General features: G+C 43.0%; 4 protein-coding genes across 19 annotated transcripts; 3 read left to right on the forward strand and 1 right to left on the reverse strand.

Annotated features, from left to right (window-relative positions):
* Window positions 1-228: 228 nt before the first annotated feature.
* On the forward strand, window positions 229-4,409 carry LOC130530189 (solute carrier family 35 member E2A-like). Of its 3 annotated transcripts, none has more exons than XM_057041156.1 (10): window positions 230-730; window positions 850-1,020; window positions 1,119-1,469; window positions 1,657-1,792; window positions 1,879-2,006; window positions 2,557-2,677; window positions 2,743-2,796; window positions 2,885-2,957; window positions 3,046-3,191; window positions 3,323-4,409. In XM_057041156.1, the coding sequence occupies exons 3-10, from the start codon at window positions 1,214-1,216 to the stop codon at window positions 3,543-3,545; spliced, it is 1,137 nt and encodes a 378-aa protein (XP_056897136.1). In that variant the 5' UTR covers window positions 230-730; window positions 850-1,020; window positions 1,119-1,213; the 3' UTR covers window positions 3,546-4,409. The 3 variants fall into 3 exon arrangements, with proteins under 3 accessions (XP_056897135.1, XP_056897136.1, XP_056897137.1); XM_057041157.1 differs by having other exon boundaries at window positions 889-1,020; XM_057041155.1 differs by lacking the exon at window positions 850-1,020 and having other exon boundaries at window positions 229-730.
* LOC130530193 (solute carrier family 25 member 45) lies at window positions 4,248-11,118 on the reverse strand. 13 transcript variants are annotated; one of them, XR_008951759.1, is made up of 9 exons: window positions 9,068-10,809; window positions 8,896-8,995; window positions 8,670-8,724; window positions 8,468-8,583; window positions 8,195-8,383; window positions 7,631-7,865; window positions 6,459-7,493; window positions 6,064-6,179; window positions 4,248-4,690 (listed from the first exon to the last, which is right to left on the reverse strand). XR_008951759.1 is itself a non-coding variant. In XM_057041171.1 (7 exons), exons 3-7 carry the CDS (start codon window positions 6,300-6,302, stop codon window positions 4,815-4,817), a joined length of 852 nt encoding a protein of 283 aa, XP_056897151.1. In that variant the 5' UTR covers window positions 6,303-6,312; window positions 6,459-6,498; window positions 10,933-11,082; the 3' UTR covers window positions 4,767-4,814. The 13 variants fall into 13 exon arrangements, 9 of the variants coding, with proteins under 9 accessions (XP_056897151.1, XP_056897149.1, XP_056897152.1 ...); XR_008951761.1 differs by having other exon boundaries at window positions 6,459-6,557; window positions 6,630-7,493; window positions 8,896-10,809; XR_008951760.1 differs by having other exon boundaries at window positions 6,459-6,557; window positions 6,621-7,493; window positions 8,896-10,809.
* A 3,318-nt stretch (window positions 11,119-14,436) lies between these two features.
* mad2l2 (mitotic arrest deficient 2 like 2) lies at window positions 14,437-17,474 on the forward strand. The gene is made up of 8 exons (XM_057041405.1): window positions 14,437-14,979; window positions 15,055-15,173; window positions 15,263-15,334; window positions 15,421-15,521; window positions 15,618-15,712; window positions 16,747-16,820; window positions 16,939-17,031; window positions 17,150-17,474. The coding sequence occupies exons 1-8, from the start codon at window positions 14,940-14,942 to the stop codon at window positions 17,186-17,188; spliced, it is 633 nt and encodes a 210-aa protein (XP_056897385.1). The 5' UTR covers window positions 14,437-14,939; the 3' UTR covers window positions 17,189-17,474.
* Window positions 17,475-18,012: 538 nt separating this feature from the next.
* On the forward strand, window positions 18,013-20,329 carry tmem82 (transmembrane protein 82). Of its 2 annotated transcripts, XM_057041411.1 has the most exons (6): window positions 18,014-18,292; window positions 18,389-18,461; window positions 18,600-18,798; window positions 19,007-19,421; window positions 19,533-19,720; window positions 20,099-20,329. In XM_057041411.1, exons 1-6 carry the CDS (start codon window positions 18,202-18,204, stop codon window positions 20,174-20,176), a joined length of 1,044 nt encoding a protein of 347 aa, XP_056897391.1. In that variant the 5' UTR covers window positions 18,014-18,201; the 3' UTR covers window positions 20,177-20,329. The 2 variants fall into 2 exon arrangements, with proteins under 2 accessions (XP_056897390.1, XP_056897391.1); XM_057041410.1 differs by having other exon boundaries at window positions 18,013-18,292; window positions 19,533-20,329.
* Window positions 20,330-21,206: the final 877 nt, after the last annotated feature.

Raw genomic sequence — 21,206 nt, forward strand, 5'->3', positions numbered from 1 at the left:
TGCTGATGTTTGAAATAAATTTGGTTTTGACAATTGCTTTTTATTCAAGTGTAGACATCTGTTTAAAATCATCCAAACTAACCCATAGTAAAAAAAATCATGCAAGTATGAATAACATGAATTAAATTAGGTTCGTTTAGCTTTTTATTTATTATTCATTGCCGGGGGGTGGGGTGTGAACCGTACCGGAAGCGCTGGTGCTCCACGCTAATTAAAAGCATTATTCTACGAATCGCGGTCCCGAATGCTACATAGCTAACTCCTATCGCTCAATGTATGAATAAGATTAGATATCGACACACTTACAATCACGATTACAATAAGACGATTTTTTTTAAATTCCCCCCCTTCGTGGCGGAAAACGCTTTTAATTCCGAGGTCTCCGACCTGTATCCCGTCATTGTTTCCAGGTCTCTTGACGCTCATGGTCGCGGAAAGCCACGTATCCGACGGTCAGAACGGCAGATATGGACCAGACAGAGGTGCCTAAAGACGTGTGACCACTGTCGGCCCGACCGCATTTAACATTTCCATCATGTTGGGCAAGGAGCATGGTTAACATCCTTGCTACCGATATAATTTGGGCTCCCCAGAAGCCCACGTTGCCGCGAAATCAGTGGATAGTCTTAGCTAGCGAATGTTCAACTTCCTGTTATAACACTTGATGGCCCATTAGCCTGAGTCTACAATGCCTTTTGAGTTTTATTGATGCACCGGGGTTCGGAGAGAGGTAAGGCTTTATGCGTGTATATATATATTTATTATTATTGTTCTTAATGCATGCTGCTGCACAGCTTGTGTTGGGTTGGTTTGAGTAAACGACCAGTCTTATCTGTTCTTATAAATCAGTTCAAGGTTCACCTGCTCTTTGTTATTTTGGTGACGAAGGCGAACCATCATGATGCAGCAGCAGATGTCTCAGTACAACCTAGTGTAACAAATGATGAGTGTTTTAACTGCTGAAAGGTCCGAACGCGCAGTTTGAGCTCAAGGACACATGTCACACTGCTTTTCCGAAAGGTGAACTGCTAGTCTCTGTTTGATCAAGTCAATTCAGATTCTAGATTTGCAGCATTTGATGTAATTCCACGAATGCCTTGTGCGTGTGTCTTATGCAGATCTTTCAACCTCTTCATCTTGCTTTTACTTCTGGGACCCTTACTGTGGGGCCCCTGAGCCGACCAGCACAATCCCAGGGGGCAAACGGACTACCATGCACCTGCTGTGGCGCTTCCTGTCACCCTTCCGCTCTCGCCAGGAGCGGGTGGTCCTGGCGCGCAGCGACAGCCTGACGGGGGAAAAGGTGCTGAAGATCACTGTCACCGAGACGACGGTCATCGAGGCAGAGTCGGGAGTGTGGAACTGGCGCTCCATGGTCTACCTGGGACTGTGGTACTTCTTCAGCTTTTGCACCCTGTTCCTGAACAAGTACATCCTGTCGCTGCTGGAGGGAGAGCCCAGCATGTTAGGTAAAGACAGGTATACTTGTCAGCTATACGCAACACTGGCCTGAATGTCGTGTGTATTTAATACGACTCGTCAAATGTTAAAATGAACAAACTGGGTTTTAACAGTGTTTGCTTAGAAGAAACAAACATTTCTTCAATTGTCATTCACAGCCAATACAAATATTCATTATTCCCTCCCAACCCTCAGGTGCTATTCAGATGCTCTCCACAACCATCATTGGCTGCCTGAAGATGTTTGTACCGTGTTGCCTGTACAAACACAAGTCTAGGAGCGAGTATCCCCAAAACTTCATCATGATAATGCTCTTTGTTGGACTCATGAGGTATGAGTATCTTCTATATGTATATGTAAATATCTTTTCCTTCGAGTTGTTGCATTACTGACCTTATCCTACGTCCCTCCTGCCAGGTTTGTCACAGTGGTTCTTGGCTTAGTTAGCCTGAAGAATGTGGCGGTCTCCTTCGCAGAGACAGTGAAGAGTTCTGCACCCATCTTTACTGTCATCATGTCCAGGCTTATTCTGGGGGAGTACACAGGTACATAACTCCCCATTTTATTTATTTTTTCATTAGGCTGACAGCCTTAACTTGGTTGTTTTTTCAGTCTTTTTTATTGTATTTGTCTTTCTTATGTCATTGACAACATTAAAGAAATTAGCAATTTAAGAAATCATCAGTGCTGCAGTGCCCACCTAAAAAGTTCCTGTTTCTTAGGAAAGTACTACACTCCCAAAAATTAATGTCGTGTGTAGCAAAAACCAGTTTTTCTAAATTTGAATTGTTCTTGTTGACTCTGAAGTGAACTGAAATGGCTAGACAATAGCAGTTGGGTTTCAGTACCCCAACAAAAACCATTTTGACAATGAGGTCCTCCATTCTATGTCTGTTCCTGCAGTTGAATGGAAAGATTCTAATTATGTTTCGGGACTGTTACATTTGTTTAAGTTCACAACACCTTTTCCATAGCAGCCTTTGTTAGTGATGTGACCAAACTGGTTTGACTGAAACAGGGAAATCCAGTTTTGAATCCAGATAATAGTCTTTTCATGTGTTGTGACATGATTCTTTGTCCCTCCTCCACCCACAGGCTTGTGGGTCAATCTGTCCCTCTTCCCTGTCATGGCTGGCCTGGCTCTATGCACAGCCACGGAGCTCAGCTTCAACACGCTGGGCTTCTCCGCGGCGCTCTCGACCAACATCATGGACTGGTAACGGCAGCACCGTCATGGTACACGTGTGTATGAATCCACATTTATCCTGTTTTTGGTCTCAGTCTGCAGAATGTTTTCTCCAAGAAACTGCTCAGTGGGGACACTTATAGGTTTAGGTAAAGTGACACAACTAAACACGTGGATTTATGTCATGTGATGCAGCCACATATTTATTATTATGTCCGCTGACTGGTGTTGTTTCAGCCCTCCTGAGCTACAGTTTTATACCAGTGCTGCGGCAGTCATCATGCTTATACCTGCCTGGGTGTTCCTCATGGTGAGTGAGTAATAATGCCACACAGCATCAATGTGTATGAACACAGGCAAGATTTGCTCAGGGAAATCCACCTCCTCTATGTTTCCAGGACATCCCTTTTGTTGGGAAGAGTGGGCGGAGCTTCAGCTTGAGCCAAGACATGATCCTGTTGCTACTCTTTGATGGTACCCTGTTCCACCTACAAAGTGTCACAGCGTACGCGCTCATGGGACGGATCTCCCCCGTCACCTTCAGGTTGGAGTGCCAGTCTGCGCTTTAAGCGTTTCATCAGCAATCACCTTGAATTTAAGCTTCAGTGTCTCTGAGAATGAAAATACATTTCTAATAGCTCTTCGCCATTTTTGTCCACCCTATTTCTCCCACAGCGTCGCCAGTACCGTCAAACACGCTTTGTCGGTTTGGCTTAGCATCATCGTGTTTAGCAACCACATCACCATCCTCAGTGCCACCGGCACCGCCCTCGTCTTTGTCGGGGTCTTCCTGTACAACAAGGCTAGACAGCTCCAGAGAAAAACACTGCAGACCATGGCTGCCGAGCAAAGCCACAAACCACTACTGAAGGACCAGAACTTCCAAGCTGCTCAGTGAGGCGAAACTGTATTAGCAAATCTGTGTTTGGTTCCATATGTGTTAGAGTGGGATGACTGGGCGTGCGCTGTTCTTCCCCCGACACACTTTAAAGGTTCTCGATGTAACTGTCACGTCTTAAAGCTTTTAAGAACGTCTCTGTTACTGTCTCGACAAAGGTCGGTGTCTGTTTGACCAAGCTGATTCTTGTCCTGTGGAACTGTATATAGACTATTTCTACATCCCATAGACTTTATTCACCCGATCACCTTTCTGTTTGTCACATTGGCCAGTAAAAGCAGAAGCTCAGGGTGTTTTATCTTGTTTGTCCTACTTTCTAGTCTGTGGTTAAGGCGCTGCTGTTTTTGGGATTTTTTTGTACATTGTACCATCGGCATCTATCTAAAGATGCATGTGCAATATGAGTGCCTACAAGAGGCCATTTTTGGAGGTTTGTCCAGTCACAACAGGCCTGTAATTTTTATATTAATCCAAATACTGCATTCTAAGAATGCTTTGTAATTCCTGAACTGTTGCAGATGCACACTGGTGGCTTCTGCCCCCACCTTTTCTCATTGTTTGTGTGTTGTCTGTAAAGAGAATCCTTCCATTTACAAGAGAATGCCTGAGTGAACGTGCCCACTTTTCTCTGCAGCAGTTTTCTTGTGGAATGTGAGTTTATTAAGATACTGAAGTGCACCTGAAGGTGACCACTGTGGAAAATGAACTGAACACATGAATGCTTTATTTCTGCCACAGTCAGAGCCCGTTCTGATTGGTCACTCCTCGCCAAAGTCACTGCAGTGACATCAGAGAAATCAAAAGGCTCAGACAGCATCAGAATCCAGACTGCAATAAAACCATTTCTCAGTTGTACAAAAGAAACAGTGTCGTGCATTATTCATTATGCAGTTGGTTACAATATTAACTGTTATTCTCCCTCGATGCCAGGTAAACAGACATCTGCTGTTCGTAAAATAACAAAATCAGGATCAACGAGTCCTGTCCTCGGGCTGAACCGAGCGCCCGCAGTGAATGAAAACATTCTTCCAGATCCCGTCTGAAGTGCTGAGGTCACTTCTTTGTTCATCCTTTAATTATGCTTACAAGCCCAGATTGGGACGAATAAATTTTCATCCAGTACAAGATTAACTTTTGGAGTTCCTCTTTAGGGGGTGAAGCTGCCAGCGCCACAATTTTAGTTAAGGTATCAAATTAATGAGTAAATAAAACACTGAAACGAATATTTGGAAATGTATTCTCTGTAGTAGGAACGATGTAAAACACAAGTCATCCTGAATGGAAAAGCTTCATCAGCCTCTCGTAACTTAGGAAGGTGATGGCGTTGACAGGAAAGGCCTTCACGCTGTTCAACGCGACTCCTTTAAAAAAGACCCTCACTCCCTCCTCCTTGACACTTGTTCTCATGCAGTCCAGGATCCCGTTATACGTCCGGCCGCCAGCTTCTGACATCTGAAGACGGGCTTTCACTACATCCATGGGCGTGGCTAAAGCCCAGGACAATACGCCCGCCGACCCACCGGCTGTCATTATTGAAAACATTCCTGAGGAGAGACGGTGTTATGAGAGCAGTGACCAGCTACAAAATCCGTGCCCAGTTTTATTTACTGGTATAAAAGCAGACCGGACAGGAACAATCCTAAAACTTTCCATATTGCACACCGTTACCTTTGAAACTTACCTGGCTCTTTGCCCGCCTCTGTTAGAGCCTCACAAATCAACTCGTAAGACAAAAAATAGAGTCCGTAGCTCAGCAAGTCCCTGATAGCGAGAGCCGTGCCCCCTTTAAAGAGACCCCTTGGTCCTTCCTTCTTCAAGATTTCATTAACACAGTGAACGGACCCACGATACTGGTCAGCACTTGTTTGACCCTGGAGGCGCACCTTAACCAGGTCAATGGGTATACAGACGGGCACCTGAAAGCAGATCGGGTTAAAGATAAATGAACAGTTCTCAAAGCAGTCATCATTTTCTTGAAATAATAAATGTCGCTCTTGATTCTATATAACAAATTCAACCCAATTTTATGAGGTAAAATTATAAAACGCCATTGATGATCGTACAGAGCCAGAAAGGAATGCTGAAGGAAATCTAGAAATTTGACTAAAGCCAAACTTGATGACTTGGATTTGCAGTAATTCTTATACACATCCTAAGAAAATGTAATGCATAGAAGCTGTTGTCTAGTTGTGCATCTGTGGTCTAGTCTCGGCGCCACCAGCCAGTAAACATCAGGCCGTCTGACCTGCGTCAGTCCCGCAAAGGTGCCAGCAGTAAAGACATGTGCAGCAGAGGCCGGTTTCCTTTGACTGGGGTCACTGTGGCGGGACCCAGTGAGCAAATCCAGGGCTGTGCTGTAGGAGCCAAAGGCAATTGAATTGATGAGGCCAGCGGAAAGCAGTGGAAATGTCATGCCTTTGAAGAATCCGTGGAGCTGATACGACAAAAGATAACCGAGCATTAATACTTTTTGCATAATGTCTTCTCCTGGAATTCTCGTATGGGCTACAGCACTTACCCCTTCGTGCGTGTATGTTTCAGACACACAGTGAAGGAGCCCCTGATACACGGACTGGGTCTGCAGCCGCACCTTCACGGTGTCCAGCGGGTATTCGACTGTCAGGCCCATAGCGCCTGAGCAGTAGTAGATTCACAGAAAAATGGCATGAATGAAATTCACCTCTCTAAATGAGTTTTTGAAATCTTATGCGAATGTTTACCTGAAATGCACCCAGCAACGAAGTCCAGAAAATCCATGGTTTAGAACCTGTAAAGTTAATCACTGATCGGTTACCACAATAAAGTAGCCTTTCAGCTTGGTTACTTACTTTACTTGATATAATCAAGTAAGCGTGCACGTTAAGAACTGAAGTAAATGACAATGAATGAGTGCATTTATATTATTCGATTTACCCTTTATTCCTGGTGTCAGCAAACGGATTGCTGCGTTTACCTGGAGCAAGTATAGCAACAATATCAGGCTTCTTTGCCCTCCCAAAACTTCGTTCAGGTCTTTAAAAATGTGAGAAACGTAGTTTCTGTCATAAAGTACTTGAGGCAACAAGACCACCTTACCGTTAGTACCTTTCTTGTATAGTTTTCCTGGATGTGCCAGACGTTGCGCGCTGCTTTTCCAACTCTTTTGCCGCGTCGGAGCATCCACACTGTTGGCGGGTCTTAAAGCAACAATATAATAAATGCACGCTACGTCATCTAACCTGGAGCTTTATGCCGCCATGTCTGGCTTCCATGTGAGCCATATTGGATGGAAACGTGAAGGAATTGAGCCATTATAAAAACCTGTTGCGTTCGTTTATCATAAATACAGTGGCGGGCCGTGCATTTCACACCTTGGCCTTCAGTAGTGCTCCGTCTGAATCAATCCAACCCTCAATAACCATTGTCGCAAGGATGAACGGCGGTGGAGGAGACAGGAGATGGGAGATTCTTTCCTCCAAAAATGTATTTTTTATTTACCAAAAATAAAGTGTCAGAAGATGCCAGGCTAAATCCATACAAAACATACAGACCCTGCACACTAATTAGCCCTTTAGGGGGTGAACCTGCCAGGGCCACAGTTTTAGTTAAGGTATCAAATTAATGAGGAGTAAATAAAACACTGAAACGAATATTTGGAAATGTATTTTCTAGTAGGAACGATGTAAAACACAAGTCATCCTGAATGGAAAAGCTTCATCAGCCTCTCGTAACTTAGGAAGGTGATGGCGTTGACAGGAAAGGCCCTCACGCTGTTCAACGCGACTCCTTTAAAAAAGACCCTCACTCCCTCCTCCTTGACACTTGTTCTCATGCAGTCCAGGATCCCGTTATACGTCCGGCCGCCAGCTTCTGACATCTGAAGACGGGCTTTCACTACATCCATGGGCGTGGCTAAAGCCCAGGACAATACGCCCGCCAACCCACCGGCTGTCATTATTGAAAACATTCCTGAGGAGAGACGGTGTTATGAGAGCAGTGACCAGCTACAAAATCTGTGCCCAGTTTTATTTACTGGTATAAAAGCAGACCAGACAGGAACAATCCTAAAACTTTCCATATTGCACACCGTTACCTTTGAAACTTACCTGGCTCTTTGCCCGCCTCTGTTAGAGCCTCACAAATCAACTCGTAAGACAAAAAATAGAGTCCGTAGCTCAGCAAGTCCCTGATAGCGAGAGCCGTGCCCCCTTTAAAGAGACCCCTTGGTCCTTCCTTCTTCAAGATTTCATCAACACAGTGAACGGACCCACGATACTGGTCAGCACTTGTTTGACCCTGGAGGCGCACCTTAACCAGGTCAATGGGTATACTGACGGACAGCTGAAAGCAGATCGGGTTAAAGATAAATGAACAGTTCTCAAAGCAGTCATCATTTTCTTGAAATAATAAATGTCGCTCTTGATTCTATATAACAAATTCAACCCAATTTTATGAGGTAAAATTATAAAACGCCATTGATGATCGTACAGAGCCAGAAAGGAATGCTGAAAGAAATCTAGAAATTTGACTAAAGCCAAACTTGATGACTTGGATTTGCAGTAATTCTTATACACATCCTAAGAAAATGTAATGCATAGAAGCTGTTGTCTAGTTGTGCATCTGTGGTCTAGTCTCGGCACCACCAGCCAGTAAACATCAGGCCATCTGACCTGCGTCAGTCCCGCAAAGCTGCCAGCAGTAAAGACATGTGCAGCAGAGGCCGGTTTCCTTTGACTGGGGTCACTGTGGCGGGACCCAGTGAGCAAATCCAGGGCTGTGCTGTAGGAGCCAAAGGCAATTGAATTGATGAGGCCAGCGGAAAGCAGTGGAAATGTCATGCCTTTGAAGAATCCGTGGAGCTGATACGACAAAAGATAACCGAGCATTAATACTTTTTGCATAATGTCTTCTCCTGGAATTCTCGTATGGGCTACAGCACTTACCCCTTCGTGCGTGTATGTTTCAGACACACAGTGAAGGAGCCCCTGATACACGGACTGGGTCTGCAGCCGCACCTTCACGGTGTCCAGCGGGTGTCCGACTGTCAGGCCCATAGCGCCTGAGCAGTAGTAGATTCACAGAAAAATGGCATGAATGAAATTCACCTCTCTAAATGAGTTTTTGAAATCTTATGCGAATGTTTACCTGAAATGCACCCAGCAACGAAGTCCAGAAAAGGCATGGTTTAGAGATTTAGAACCTGTAAAGTTAATCACTGATAGGTTACCACAATAACAAGCTACACTCATGAATTTAAAGTAGCCTTTCAGCTTGGTTACTTACTTTACTTGATATAATCAAGTAAGCGTGCACGTTAAGAACTGAAGTAAATGACAATGAATGAGTGCATTTATAATATTATTCGATTTACCCTTTATTCCTGGTGTCAGAAAAAGGGATTGCTGCGTTTACCTGGAGCAAGTATAGCAACAATATCAGGCTTCTTTGCCGTCCCAAAACTTCGTTCGGGTCTTTAAAAATGTGAGAAACGTAGTTTTTGACATAAAGTACTTGAGGCAACAAGACCACCTTGCCGTTAGTACCTTTCGTATCTTTTTTGTATAGTTTTCCTGGATGTGCCAGACGTGGCGCGCTGCTTTTCCAACTCTTTTGCCGCGTCGGAGCATCCACACTGTTGGCGGGTCTTAAAGCAACAATATAATAAATGCACGCTACGTCATCTAACCTGGAGCTTTATGCCGCCATGTCTGGCTTCCAATGTGTATTGGATGGAAACGTGAAGGAATTGAGCCATTATAAAAACCTGTTGCGTTCGTTTATCATAAATTATTTATGATAACGAACGCAACAGTGGCGGGCCGTGCATTTCACACCTTGGCCTTCAGTAGTGCTCCGTCTGAATCAATCCAACCCTCAATAACCATTGTCGCAAGGATGAACGGCGGTGGAGGAGACAGAGGGAGATGGGAGATTCTTTCCTCCAAAAATGTATTTTTTATTTACCAAAAATAAAGTGGCGTCAGAAGATGCCAGGCTAAATCCATACAAAACATACAGACTTTTACACACCACAACTTTGACTCTTTCTCCAACAATTTTCTTTTTCTCCAAAATAACAACCAACCAACTCAACAACCAACAAGTCTTGGGCCTACTACCGGGCTTTTATACCTGTAGCCCCTCCCACAAGTGAAACCAATTATCAAAATTATTACGCTAACTAATGCATTGACAAACTCAAAATTACAACCGAAAAGAAAATACAAAATATGCATCAAACTTCTAAAACAAATTTCCACCACCAACAACCACCCAGTGCACAGTAAAATACATGTTCAATTTACCCCAATAAAACACCCCCGCTAAAATAGATTGTGCCGTAGCACCCCGCGAAACCCCTCCATACAATCATGGACCAGTCCTTCGGTTTCCCCAAACAAGGAAGTATGTCCTGCTGGTGAGCTATTGAAATATTGGTGCTTTTGATAAATGACAAACAAATAAACCTTGATGCTTTTAAACAGCCATAGTGTGAGTGTGATTCTTTGGGCAATGTTAAACAGACGGGAGGTGATACGGTGAGGCAATATGAAGTGCGTTGTTAACTTGGGTGGAAATAATTGTAACATAAATGCCGGTTGGCCATGCCGTGCATGTCGGCTACAATGTATTCCAATATGAAGCTATGGTAAAAAGTGGTGTGTGTGAAATGCTTAAACCGAGTAAACCAAGACAGAACGGAATGGAAATGAAATGAAATGCAAACGTGTGTGCGTAAGTGGCACGGCTCACTCCGTGACAACCATTTTATGGCTATAAAACTTCCACTGAAGATACAACTGCGACACACATAAAAAAAATCATCAAAAATAACCTGATAAAATTGCAATATTATTGCGTGAGTTAGGGTTTTAGGTTGCGGAAGAACTCAGACAGACTTCCGCCAGCTTAAAGCGTCACTTTATCAAACACGGAACTGAAGACACATGAACGAGGGAAGGTCTTCAATCACACACACAACCTGGCTTATGGTGTGCAAGTGCAAACAGTAATTAAACAGTAATTAAATACATCAACTATTTAAACTATAACTATTTATAAATTATTTAGGAGTATAGCAACATTTCAGTATAATCAGGATTTTTGATTTTACTCACCAAAAATCCTGATTATTTGTACACAAAATCCACCCTCCTTTCTTTCCTCAAGAAGATTTCAATTACTCTGTTGTGCAGATTATCCGTGCGTTTCAGTTCCATCAAGAAGTCCTTTTCTATCGCCATCGAAGCTAATGCTGAAAGTCGAGCCTGCCCTGTTGTATTTCTGGGATACATTTTAATTCGCTTTAGGGCTGAGAATGTCCGTTCAACAGAAGCAGTAGACACGGGGATGGTCACCGCCAAACACAGTCTATCAGTCTTTTTAAGATTTCCCTATTTTTCTTCACCTTTTCGTTGTGGAGCTCCGTTTCCCTGCGCACTTGCTCGCTCAGCTGTAGATCCACTCTGGTTTCCCCAAAAGTTTTGGAAAGCACTGTTGCTTGTAAGTGTCCGGCAGTGCTTTGATGCGTCGTTGCTGCCTTGGTTAGGCAAGCCAAATTTACAAAGCCAGTGTGGCTCCAAACACCATGTCAATCAGTGGCCAATAACAAGCACTCCCAGCAAGACAATTAGCAGCGTTCCTCGGAGCCTGTGAGCCAGGAGTGGTATAGAGTGTTAATCATATTTATGATAAATATGATTAACACTCTATACCCGCTGTATAAATAGTGTATTTTTGTATGTGTTTCTGTGCTCTGTGCCCGTCCTCCCCTCTCCTCTCCCTCTCCTCTCCTCTCCTCTCCTCTCCTCTCCTCTCTCTACCCAGCCAGCCATCAGCAGGAGGGTCCCCCTACATGAGCCTGGTCCTGCTCAAGGTTTCTTCCTGTTAAAGGGGAGTTTTTCCTTGCCATTGTTGTTTGTCTGGGGCTAACCCTAACCCTAACCTATTCCTAACCATAACCATAAGGCTTACAAAATGCCCCCTTCAACCCACTCGTTACCTCTGCTTTCTGTACTCCCCAATTCTTTATTATTATTCTTTATTTATTTATTAATATTCTCAACAGCCACCACCCACCCATCAAGGTAAAATACACATTAGATCAACACCGAGTCAACTTTCTGGACACCACAGTCTTCTTCAAGATCTCACAAAATTCACACAAATCACTAGAGACAAATGTCTTCTTCAAACCTACAGACACTCATGCATTTCTTTCTCACTCCTAACACTAACCATTCCTCTGTTGCCAACCCTAACCCCACCCTGGACCCTAACTCTACCTCTGCTTCTAACACTAACCCTGTTCTTAACACTAACCATAGCATCACTCTTAACCTTGACCCTAACTCCACTCCTAACCCCAACCCATCCCCTAACCTGTCTCCCAACCCTAATCCCAATCCTAACACCAATCCTAATACTTCTTGCAACCCTTACCCTACCTCTACTCCCAACCCTGAACTTACCTCTGTTTCTAACCCTAACCCTATCTCTATTCCTAACCTAACCCTTCCCCTAACCCTAACCCCAACCCTAACCCTACTGCTTCTTCCAACCCTAAACCTACCTCTATTAACCCTAACCTTAACATAAGTCCTTTCCAACTCCAGTTATTTTCCAGTTGGGCTGTCAACCTGAAATGAAAGGCACATAACACCTAACCCCTAACTCTAAACCCTAACCCTAACCCAATCCTCACCCTAACCCCTAACTTGAAACCCAATTCTGTCTGCTTGAGATTTTAATGTGCTGTTTGAAGTTAAAATCAGTAGTGCAGTGGGGGCTTGGGCTCTACTCTTGCAGGAAGATGAACAAGGCATTGACTATCCTGTCACCTATTTCTCTTATAAGTTAAACAGTTACCAACTTAAGGATTGTACAGTCGAGAAAGAACCCCTTTGCAAGAATCCTCTTGCTTGCCGTCCAGCACTGTGAAGTTTACCTGCACTCAAATGAGAGGCCCATCAAAGGTTTTCAAGATTCAAGATTCAAGAGTACTTTATTGATCCCTTTAGGGGGTGTCCATCAGGGAAATTAGCATCTCCAAAGAAACGTACAGCACTACAAAATTTCCCACCACCATTACACCCCATTAAACCTATTAAAGATAATAAAAATATAATCAAATAAGAGATAAAATAGAATAAATTAAAAATAGAATATGAATATAAATATAAATATAAATATAAAACTATAAAAATGTTCCAGTCCTTCTGTTGGCCCTCCTCCCCCCCAGTGAGGAGTTGAACAGTCTGATGGCTCGGGGGATGAATGAGTTCCCCAGTCTGTTGGTCCTGAACTTGGGGAGGCGCAGCCTCTGGCTGATCAGGCTTCTCTGGCTGTGGATGACAGTGTGCAGAGGGTGGCGGTCATTGTCCATGATGCTCCGCAGCTTGTCAATAGTTCTCCTCTCTGCCACTGTCGCCAGAGGTTTCAGCTTCATCCCCACCACCGAGCTGGCCCGCCTGATCAGCTTCTCCAGCCTGGAGAGGTCCGCTTTTGTCGCACTCCCCCCCCCCCAGCACACCACAGCGTAGGACAGGACGCTGGCAACCACAGACTGGTAGAACATCCAGAGGAGTTTCCTGCAGATGTTGAAGGATCTGAGTCTCCTCAGGAAGTACATCCTGCTCTGGGTCTTCTTGTACAGCTGCCTCGTGTTGCTTGTCCAGTCCAGCCTATTGTCCAGCCACAGCCCAAGATATTTTTCAGACTACAACCCATTGGTTTTCCATAGTCAGATGTACAATCAAAACCACCGGTTTATGTGTTGGGCTCTTACTATTCCTAATTATAATCTCAAGATTATTCACAAAAGAGGGTCTGTGATGTATTGAAGAAGTAATGATTGTGCATTAATATCTTAGAAAGTGGTGTGTTGATCTCTATAATCTGATGTACCTCAGATTGTTTCAAGAACTGAACATATTTGCTGTGTAACTGATTACTCAAACTGTCCTCAGATTTTGGTCACAGGAAAAAATGTGACTGCCTGTTGTTTGGACAATTTCGGCCTCTTTTCTGCTCAAACAACAAACATTTCTTTCTTATATAATTCACCATTGCGTATTTCAACTTTACTTCATTGCAAAGATTTGGACTTAATGTGAAAAATGTCTTCCTGACAATAGAAGCTCAAACAAACTGAAGTTCTTCTGAAATACATAAAATTATCAGAGTCTCAAAACATTTAGCATTTAAATTTGCTAATTTCATTTTATTATTACACTTTAGTGTCTCACAATATAGGCTACTTTACAGCTTTTGAAGATGGTGGCCAATTAGTCCTTATCCGTGTGTGTGTGTGTGTGTGTGTGTGTGTGGAGGAGAGCAACATTTAAACTCCATTCATTTTCTTAAAATGCCTGAGAGTGGGAGCCTGCAGTGGAAGCGATCTGAGGCGAGGGCTCTGCAGCCAGCTGGTGTAGACCTCTCTTCATTCAAGGTAGTTTTCTATGTCAACTGGACTGGGTTTCTTCTCTTTGAAGACGTTTCGCCTATCCCCTATCTATCCAGAAGGCTTCTTCAGTTCTGAAATCGCTGGGGAGAGAGCTTGAAAATATATAGCCCCTGTGGACCATCTGCATGCTAATGATCTGGGTGGTCACCTGAAGGTCGTTAGCAGGGTCGTTGGTCGGGTCGTTCACCTAGTTTCGGTTGAGGTGTCTCCTCTTTGTCTGCTGGATCACATGGTGGTGAGTCACTGGGTCTCCTGGAATGGTGTGAATGTTTGTTTTGCTGTTGGAAGGAGTGGAGGACAACATTGTATGTGGGTGATAGGAAGTGCCTCAGGCCGCCACCTCTGTTTATAGAAGGCTTTTCCAGTTTGACATGGATAGCTTCCTTGACACCCCTTTCAAACCAGCGGTCTTCTCTGGCCAGTATCCGTACTCTTCATTGTTTTGTTGCACGTAAAGACTATGGGCGAACAAAATTTGTCATTCTTTGGATTTTTCATTAGAAAGACAGTCGGTAAATGTGAATTTCGTAATTGTAAAGAATTTGTTGAGCATGTGCTGCTAGAGTGTTGGAAGTGAAGAAAGAAGCAATGTTGTGTGTGTAGCAATAAAGGACTATTAGAAATTTGACAAATTTGATTTTTAGGATTTCGTTTTTCTTTTATATGTTTTTTTTGCCTCCGCCCCGCTTGTTTTTATTTTGTAATTTTTAGTCATTTGATATACAGTCCAGTACACTAGGGGGCGACCTGCACCTTTAACGTTGGTTTGTAGCCCGCCAGTGAAGTCAGAGAAGAAGATCTGGACCAATTTTGTTCCAGTTACCGATCGAGTACCGACAATGCTAAGGTCTCACTCTTGGAATTGTTAAAATATATAACAAATGGAAGGCTACCGCTTTTAAAAATAATCCAGAATTTATTTAGCTTGACATTTCTATGGGAAATCAAGAATGACAACTTTAACAAGGCAAGACCTCAATTTTGGACAAGGTGAGACAAAACACAATGGTCCTGTTTGGCGTTATTAATATTCCTTAGACCGATGTTTTTAACCTGTTTTTCCAGTTGTTGCTGACATTTTATGTGAGTTTCTGGAAGTAGCAATACATCTAATCCTGTACGTACGTGAAGTGTACCCATCTGGAATATTTCAGAAAAGAAAGAAATACAACGTACCCGTGCAGGTATGTATATTCCCCAAGTTCGCCCATTTAAAGGTCTAAAGTTTTGAATTATGGTCTACTGATCATTTCTCGTTGGCGTTTACTCACAGATGTCATGCCACCCAGAGCTGAATCAGTATATTCAAGATACACTCCATTGCATGAAGCCACTCATTGAGAAGGTAATTTACTGACCGATTCGGTGGTTGATTTGGGGAAACCATATTACATCTGTCATTTGCGTCTCACCGATGTCATTTTTTCTCAGAATGATGCGGAGAAGGTGGTTGTTGTCATCATGGACAAGGAGCATCGCCCAGTCGAGAGATTTGTGTTTGAGATTTCCCAACCAACACTCCTGTCAATAAGGTGTGTATTTAATGATTACTGTTCATCTTTCTGTGTGTATGCGGTATCGTGCTAAAAGGTTCATGTTGACGTCTGTTTTTGTTTTTGCTGTTGCAGCTCCGACTCATTGCTGTCACATGTGGAGCAGCTGCTGAGGGCATTCATTCTGAAGATAAGTGTGTGCGACGCCGTTTTAAATAATAACCCACCAGGTAATTTAAACAGAATTACTGTAGTATTCGAGCTATACTGAAACAACAGATATGAGTGTCATGAGTAATTATCACCCACAACAAGAAGTGCAAAACATGTTTGGTTTTTCAAATTTTATGCAGACATTAGGGCTGCACAATTCTGGAAAAAATGTGCCTTGTAATACACACCACATAATCCCAGAATGCTCCGCCAACACTGTTTACAGTGCAGGAGGGGAGCTGTTGACTTCAATTGGGGACATTGTGGGATGGTAGTAGGAGTACTTCAAGGTGCTCCTCAATCCCACCTGCCTTCCCATGAGGAAGCGGAGGATGGGGACTCTGAGGAGGACTCATCTATCATGTAAACTGAACTCACTTAGGTCGTTGGCAAACTCTTTGGTCACAAAGTGTAGGGGGTGGATGAGATCTGCTTTGAGGGTCTACGCCAGGGTCCAGGAGAGGGGTGTGGTCGATGGTCGCACCTCATACACAGGAGTGACAATATATTTTTCATCTTAACCCTGGAACTCTGAACCAGCTCTATACCCTCCGCAGGGTGCTAGAGGTTTCGTGGGAGTTTGCTCATCCAGTCATCATGTGTTTTGTTGAATTAGTGAAGACATTTAAAGGTGTCCCTCGTGATATCCTGTGGTGGGTGCTCTGTGAGTATGGGGTCTGTGACCCTCTGCTCAATGGCTGCTCGGTCTCTGGAGTTTGGTTTGCATTGAGAGTAAGTCAGACCTGTTTCTGGTGCATGTTGCACTCTGTAGTATTTGGATTTTATTTTTATTTTTATTTTTATTTTTTTTTATTTTTTTGGACAATGAAAGTTGAAAAATGAATTTGAGCAATTGTGAATGTAGCGTTGGAGACCGTGTCTGCGAACACGTGCAGGTGCTGAAGCAAACAACGGAAAAAAGCTTTCTTCTGTCCAGAGAGTGGAAAACTTCAAGATGGTCACAATTGTAAAGCCGCTCCCTTTCATAGGAGCAGTCGAGCTTCTTTTTTGATATGAATCATTTATACTTGTTTATGACCTTTTGTCCCAGGTTGTTCGTTTTCAGTTCTGGTCCATACCAGAGAGGCCGCCACACGCAGCATGGAGAAAGTTCAAGTAATAAAGGTGACATTTAAAAACATTAGCAACAGAAATTCTCTGAAAAAATAAAATTTAATAACATTTCTGATGCTTGCAAAATAGGATCTCTGTTTTTAATGATCCATCCTTTGTTCCCCCCCAGGATTTTCCCTGGATCGTTGCTGATGAACAGGAGGTCCACATGAAGGAGCCTCGACTCATCCCGCTGAAAACCATGACATCCGACATTGTAAAAGTGAGGAAACGCTTTGCTGCTGGCAGAAACATGACAGAAATCAAGTCTAACCCTGGAGCTGATTGGCTCTCCTTAAATGGTTGGAGTCATTCGCCCTCATGTTCTCCGTTTTTAACAGATGCAGCTGTACGTGGAAGAGAGAGCCCAGAAAACATAGGTCATCTTTCTGCAAAAGGAACTGAATGTGACTGATGTGTGATCACGTTGGAAGTTGGGACTTACAGAAGAAAAATGTTGATCATCAGGGATAAAGGAATGTGAATCAGTGTCCACGATGGATTTGGTCTTCATATATGAATACCTGACTATTTTTTATCGTTATCTGTATTATTTAACACTATGAATACAGCGTACATGAATGTTGTTTTATTGTGCTGTATTGTGTTGGTTGATGGACCAAGTGTTGCACCATGACAATAAACTGTTTCAAGGATTTAGATGGAGCAGGTTGAATAGACTGGATATTATTTGTTCTACATTTTCTGAAGGTCATTTTAGTCCCATTGTTTTATATTAAAGGACAAGTGTTTCTTATTATATGAGGGAAGAAATGGAGCATATAATCTAAGTGATGATAATTCCTACTGAGCCCATCTGGGCCTTCAAATGAAAAGGGTTTCAAGTGCTCCTGGTCTCATTGTAAACAGGTTTTAGAGGCTGTGCAGGGGTGCGTTTCAACATGATTAGAGATTCACTGATTGACACATTACTGACAATACATTCTCTAGCATATACTAACAAAATAGTAGATGCCTTTATTACTTAAAGACATTCTAAACTATATTTAAATTATTAATGGAGCAGAAGTTCCAATTAGAAATGGCCAGTTTTAGCAGCAGAAAGACTGCATGACGTCATTTGAAATTGTAAAGTTTTCACATAGTACGTTAACCTCTTTTATCTCGGTGTGACTCAGGCCACTGTTTCACCAACACTCAGATGACCTTTGATACAGGACAGGGAAATTTGCATGAGCAAAGCTCAGTGCTGCCTCTGGCATTCCAGATAAACAAGCACTGAACTGCATTTTTCCTGGCTCTCATTGTCAATCTGAACTAATCAGAAATGATGGTTCCCCGGAGACGAATTTCTTAAGCTAAATTCCCTTCTTGGCATTTTTGCAAAGACCTCGATTTGGATATAATTACTATTTGAATCAAAAGTTGTACAATGCTGTCCTTTTTCACCTCACTCCTACCGACATCCTTCCTACCAGAATGGTTGAGTCTAGAGATGAATCCGCTGGACTGTGTACTTCAAGGTGAGCTCTTCAGCTCTGTTTTCTGTTGTGTCCACCTGGGCCATTCCTACATTGCTATGACCCGACTGTCATGTTTCCTTGCTGTGTGCCCGGCAGGGCTGATCGGAGCGTGTGGGATCTCTGTGCTCTGCTCCTTGCTGAGAGTCCATTTATTTCTAGAGGAACACAGGTTAGGGATTTGTCTTTTGCCAGATTTGGCTTTGGAGACTGGATTCATAACTCAGCATACTGAAAAGTTCTACAAATTTTCTTCATATTCTCAAAATGCATCTGTTTTCTGTATTTCCTATTTGACCTCCCCCACCAGCTGCAGCGATAAAAACGAAAAAGACACATTGAATCAGAAGACACACAGTCATCAAAGGACAAATACAAATGGACTCTACGGGATGATTCAGTTTTTCTTTGTGACTGTGATTTTGACAGTAGTGGGTTCCCGTGTCGCCTCCCTTGTGGTGCTAGAGTTCTGTCTGCGAGCTGTTTCTGGATGGGTTACAGCTGGACCAGTAAGAAACCAATTATCTGTTAGTAAAAAAAAAGAAAAAAAAGAAGCATATTATAAGGCTGCACCACCTGACTTGTGTATAGTTTTAATCTGCATTTCTCCCTGTTTCCCTTGATTAATTTCCTGAGATGATGGCTCGTTTTAATAACAGTCCATCATCTGTTTTGACTGATCCATCACATCTGATCACACGTTTCTCCGTTCTTCAGGAATTCAGGAAATGTCTGCAGCAGCTGTTGGTCCAAAGCCAGTTCTCTCTGGGATGTGCCCTAAGCTGCAGTTTACACTTTCTCCATGAGGGGGCGATCCATCGCTGGTTATGTCTGATCCTGGCAGCAGCTCTTAGCTGGTTCCTGGCCAGGAAGGCAAGGCTCTTGCTGCGCCATGTCATGGCTCTGTTTGAGCTCCACAGCTCCCAGCGATACTGCGGCATTTGCATCAGCCTTCTGACATCAGGCCATTGCCTGCTGCCCATGCTGTACAAGGCCATGACCATTGCTTTCTCTGTGGCCGTGGTGGCCTCTGTGTCAATCATCAATAGACACTTCCTTTCTGCAACAGAAGCTCTCAGGTTCTGGACTCCTCTCACTATCTGTTACACACTACTGGTTGTGTACATGCAGGGTGAGAAACACGCAAACTACAATAGAAATGATACTGAAATGCTTCCAGGATCAGGATGTTTTAATAAATACTTTTCGAGTGTTCCTTCAACATGGTGTTTTGATTTGGCAGAGGAACAGCATCGTCTTCCCAGCGGCCAGGCAGTGCTGAACACAGTGGTGGTGCGCCTCGGTGGTTTGACAGTTCTTATGCTGACTGTGGGACGCTGGGCCGACGTGCTCCACATCTTAATATGTTTCCTAGGTGAGGCCAGCTGTCTGCTTCCCACAATGGATCTGTTGGATGCAGCATCCTCGCAGGTCAGTCCAGTCTCTTTAAAAGCCGCAAGGTTAAAAAGCACTCTCTGTCCATTTGGGAGTTCACAACTGGGGCAGAATATTAAAGTCTTCCTTAGATCAGTTCCCTAAAATGGGCCTGAATCTTTGGAATTTCTAGTCTAAGTACAGACACTTTGACAGATTAGGGTGAGACATTTTCTTTAAAAAGTACAAATTCCTTTCTAAAGATGCATTTTTATTGATTACGTGCATTTAAGGGGATAACATACTTTATATTTTATTTAGCTGCATATAAAAGATTTTGAATAACATAGGTTTGCTACATTGTTGTGGATACCTCACATTTTACCAATGTGACCTGCACTCTGCATTTTCATGTCATTTTTTATGTCCTTGTAGGATGAAGAAGATTATACACAATACACAAGAGAGCACGGACGAAGACCGCTGAAACAAAAGACACAAAACCTCAGATAGCCAAACCAGACTTTTAAAAAAAGGTTTTATATTTACTCTTTTATATTAAGTGTATTGTTTTTTTAATAAAAATTTAAATAAATAAATCAGATGTTTGTCAACCAAGTGTCACAAAATAAAGATTATTGTAATAATAAAAAACAATGAGGGCCACCTTTTCCCCACATTTATTACAGATCATATTTTCTGCGTGCATTCCTGTGATCGTGCATGACAGATATTCCAAATATTTCCAAAGCTGGCCCTTGGAACGATAGGAGCTTTAAAATGGTCAATAATCAACAAAGACTGGAGCCGCTGACGTCATCAACTCCTACAAATAGGCATTTTTGCACAGATGTTTCCATGGCCATACATACTCCATGCAGATTTAATGATTGCACATGTATCCCTGGGATATAAAATTTTTAAGCTGCACATTTCATAAGACATTACTAGAGCCTCTACTTTTTTTATACTTGGTGGTAAATCAGCTGGTACAAACAAAAGAGGGCAAATTGGCACATCTGGCCGTTTTGACATAGTCTGCGGTGAATTTTCATAAATACACGTTGCGTCATTCCCGACTACCGGGACCGATTTTTTTTTAAAAAAAATATTAATTCATACACATATATAGTTTTCAGGATTATAGAATATTACGCGAATTTTGTCACCTGTCTTCTGAGACTGGTCGAAAAGAAAAGGCAAAATGGCTGACGACGGTCGTGCTGTAAAGTCGCACAAAATGGCGTAAGACAGAAGAAAGGTAGCTCTCACGGCGGAGCTGCACCATTAATTCTTGGGAGTTTTATGTAACACAAGAGTCAATATTAGTTGACGCACTCTCAGGACCGACACAAACGCAGTTGGACGGGCGTCCATCCACAGCGTTCTGGTCTCCCCACCATTTTATTAGGATTGTAACAGTGACCGGCAACTATATTATTAGCAACTAATCCACAATTTGACGGAGGTACTGTTGCCAACGGGCTGTGACTTTATTGAGCAGTTGACAAACATATTCCATGATAAGGGTTATGTCACATCA

The sequence above is a fragment of the Takifugu flavidus genome, chromosome 8, assembly GCF_003711565.1.
Source record: "Takifugu flavidus isolate HTHZ2018 chromosome 8, ASM371156v2, whole genome shotgun sequence".
Taxonomy (NCBI): domain Eukaryota; kingdom Metazoa; phylum Chordata; class Actinopteri; order Tetraodontiformes; family Tetraodontidae; genus Takifugu; species Takifugu flavidus.

Coding starts and splice junctions, on each gene's coding strand:
- LOC130530193 (XM_057041165.1), bottom strand. CDS start 6,704: ATGCTCCGACGCGGCAAAAGAGTTGGAAAAGCAGCGCGCAACGTCTGG. Junction 6,180..6,458: donor GCTGACACCAGGAATAAAGG/GTAAATCGAATA, acceptor ACTACTGCTCAG/GCGCTATGGGCCTGACAGTC. Junction 5,090..5,226: donor AGAGGCGGGCAAAGAGCCAG/GTAAGTTTCAAA, acceptor GTCTCTCCTCAG/GAATGTTTTCAATAATGACA.
- tmem82 (XM_057041410.1), top strand. CDS start 18,202: ATGCTGTCCTTTTTCACCTCACTCCTACCGACATCCTTCCTACCAGAA. Junction 18,799..19,006: donor GATGGGTTACAGCTGGACCA/GTAAGAAACCAA, acceptor TCCGTTCTTCAG/GAATTCAGGAAATGTCTGCA. Junction 19,422..19,532: donor ACTGGTTGTGTACATGCAGG/GTGAGAAACACG, acceptor TTGATTTGGCAG/AGGAACAGCATCGTCTTCCC.
- LOC130530189 (XM_057041155.1), top strand. CDS start 709: ATGCACCGGGGTTCGGAGAGAG. Junction 1,470..1,656: donor GGGAGAGCCCAGCATGTTAG/GTAAAGACAGGT, acceptor CCCAACCCTCAG/GTGCTATTCAGATGCTCTCC. Junction 1,793..1,878: donor CTCTTTGTTGGACTCATGAG/GTATGAGTATCT, acceptor CCCTCCTGCCAG/GTTTGTCACAGTGGTTCTTG.
- mad2l2 (XM_057041405.1), top strand. CDS start 14,940: ATGACAACTTTAACAAGGCAAGACCTCAATTTTGGACAAG. Junction 15,174..15,262: donor AATACAACGTACCCGTGCAG/GTATGTATATTC, acceptor GTTTACTCACAG/ATGTCATGCCACCCAGAGCT. Junction 15,335..15,420: donor TGAAGCCACTCATTGAGAAG/GTAATTTACTGA, acceptor ATTTTTTCTCAG/AATGATGCGGAGAAGGTGGT.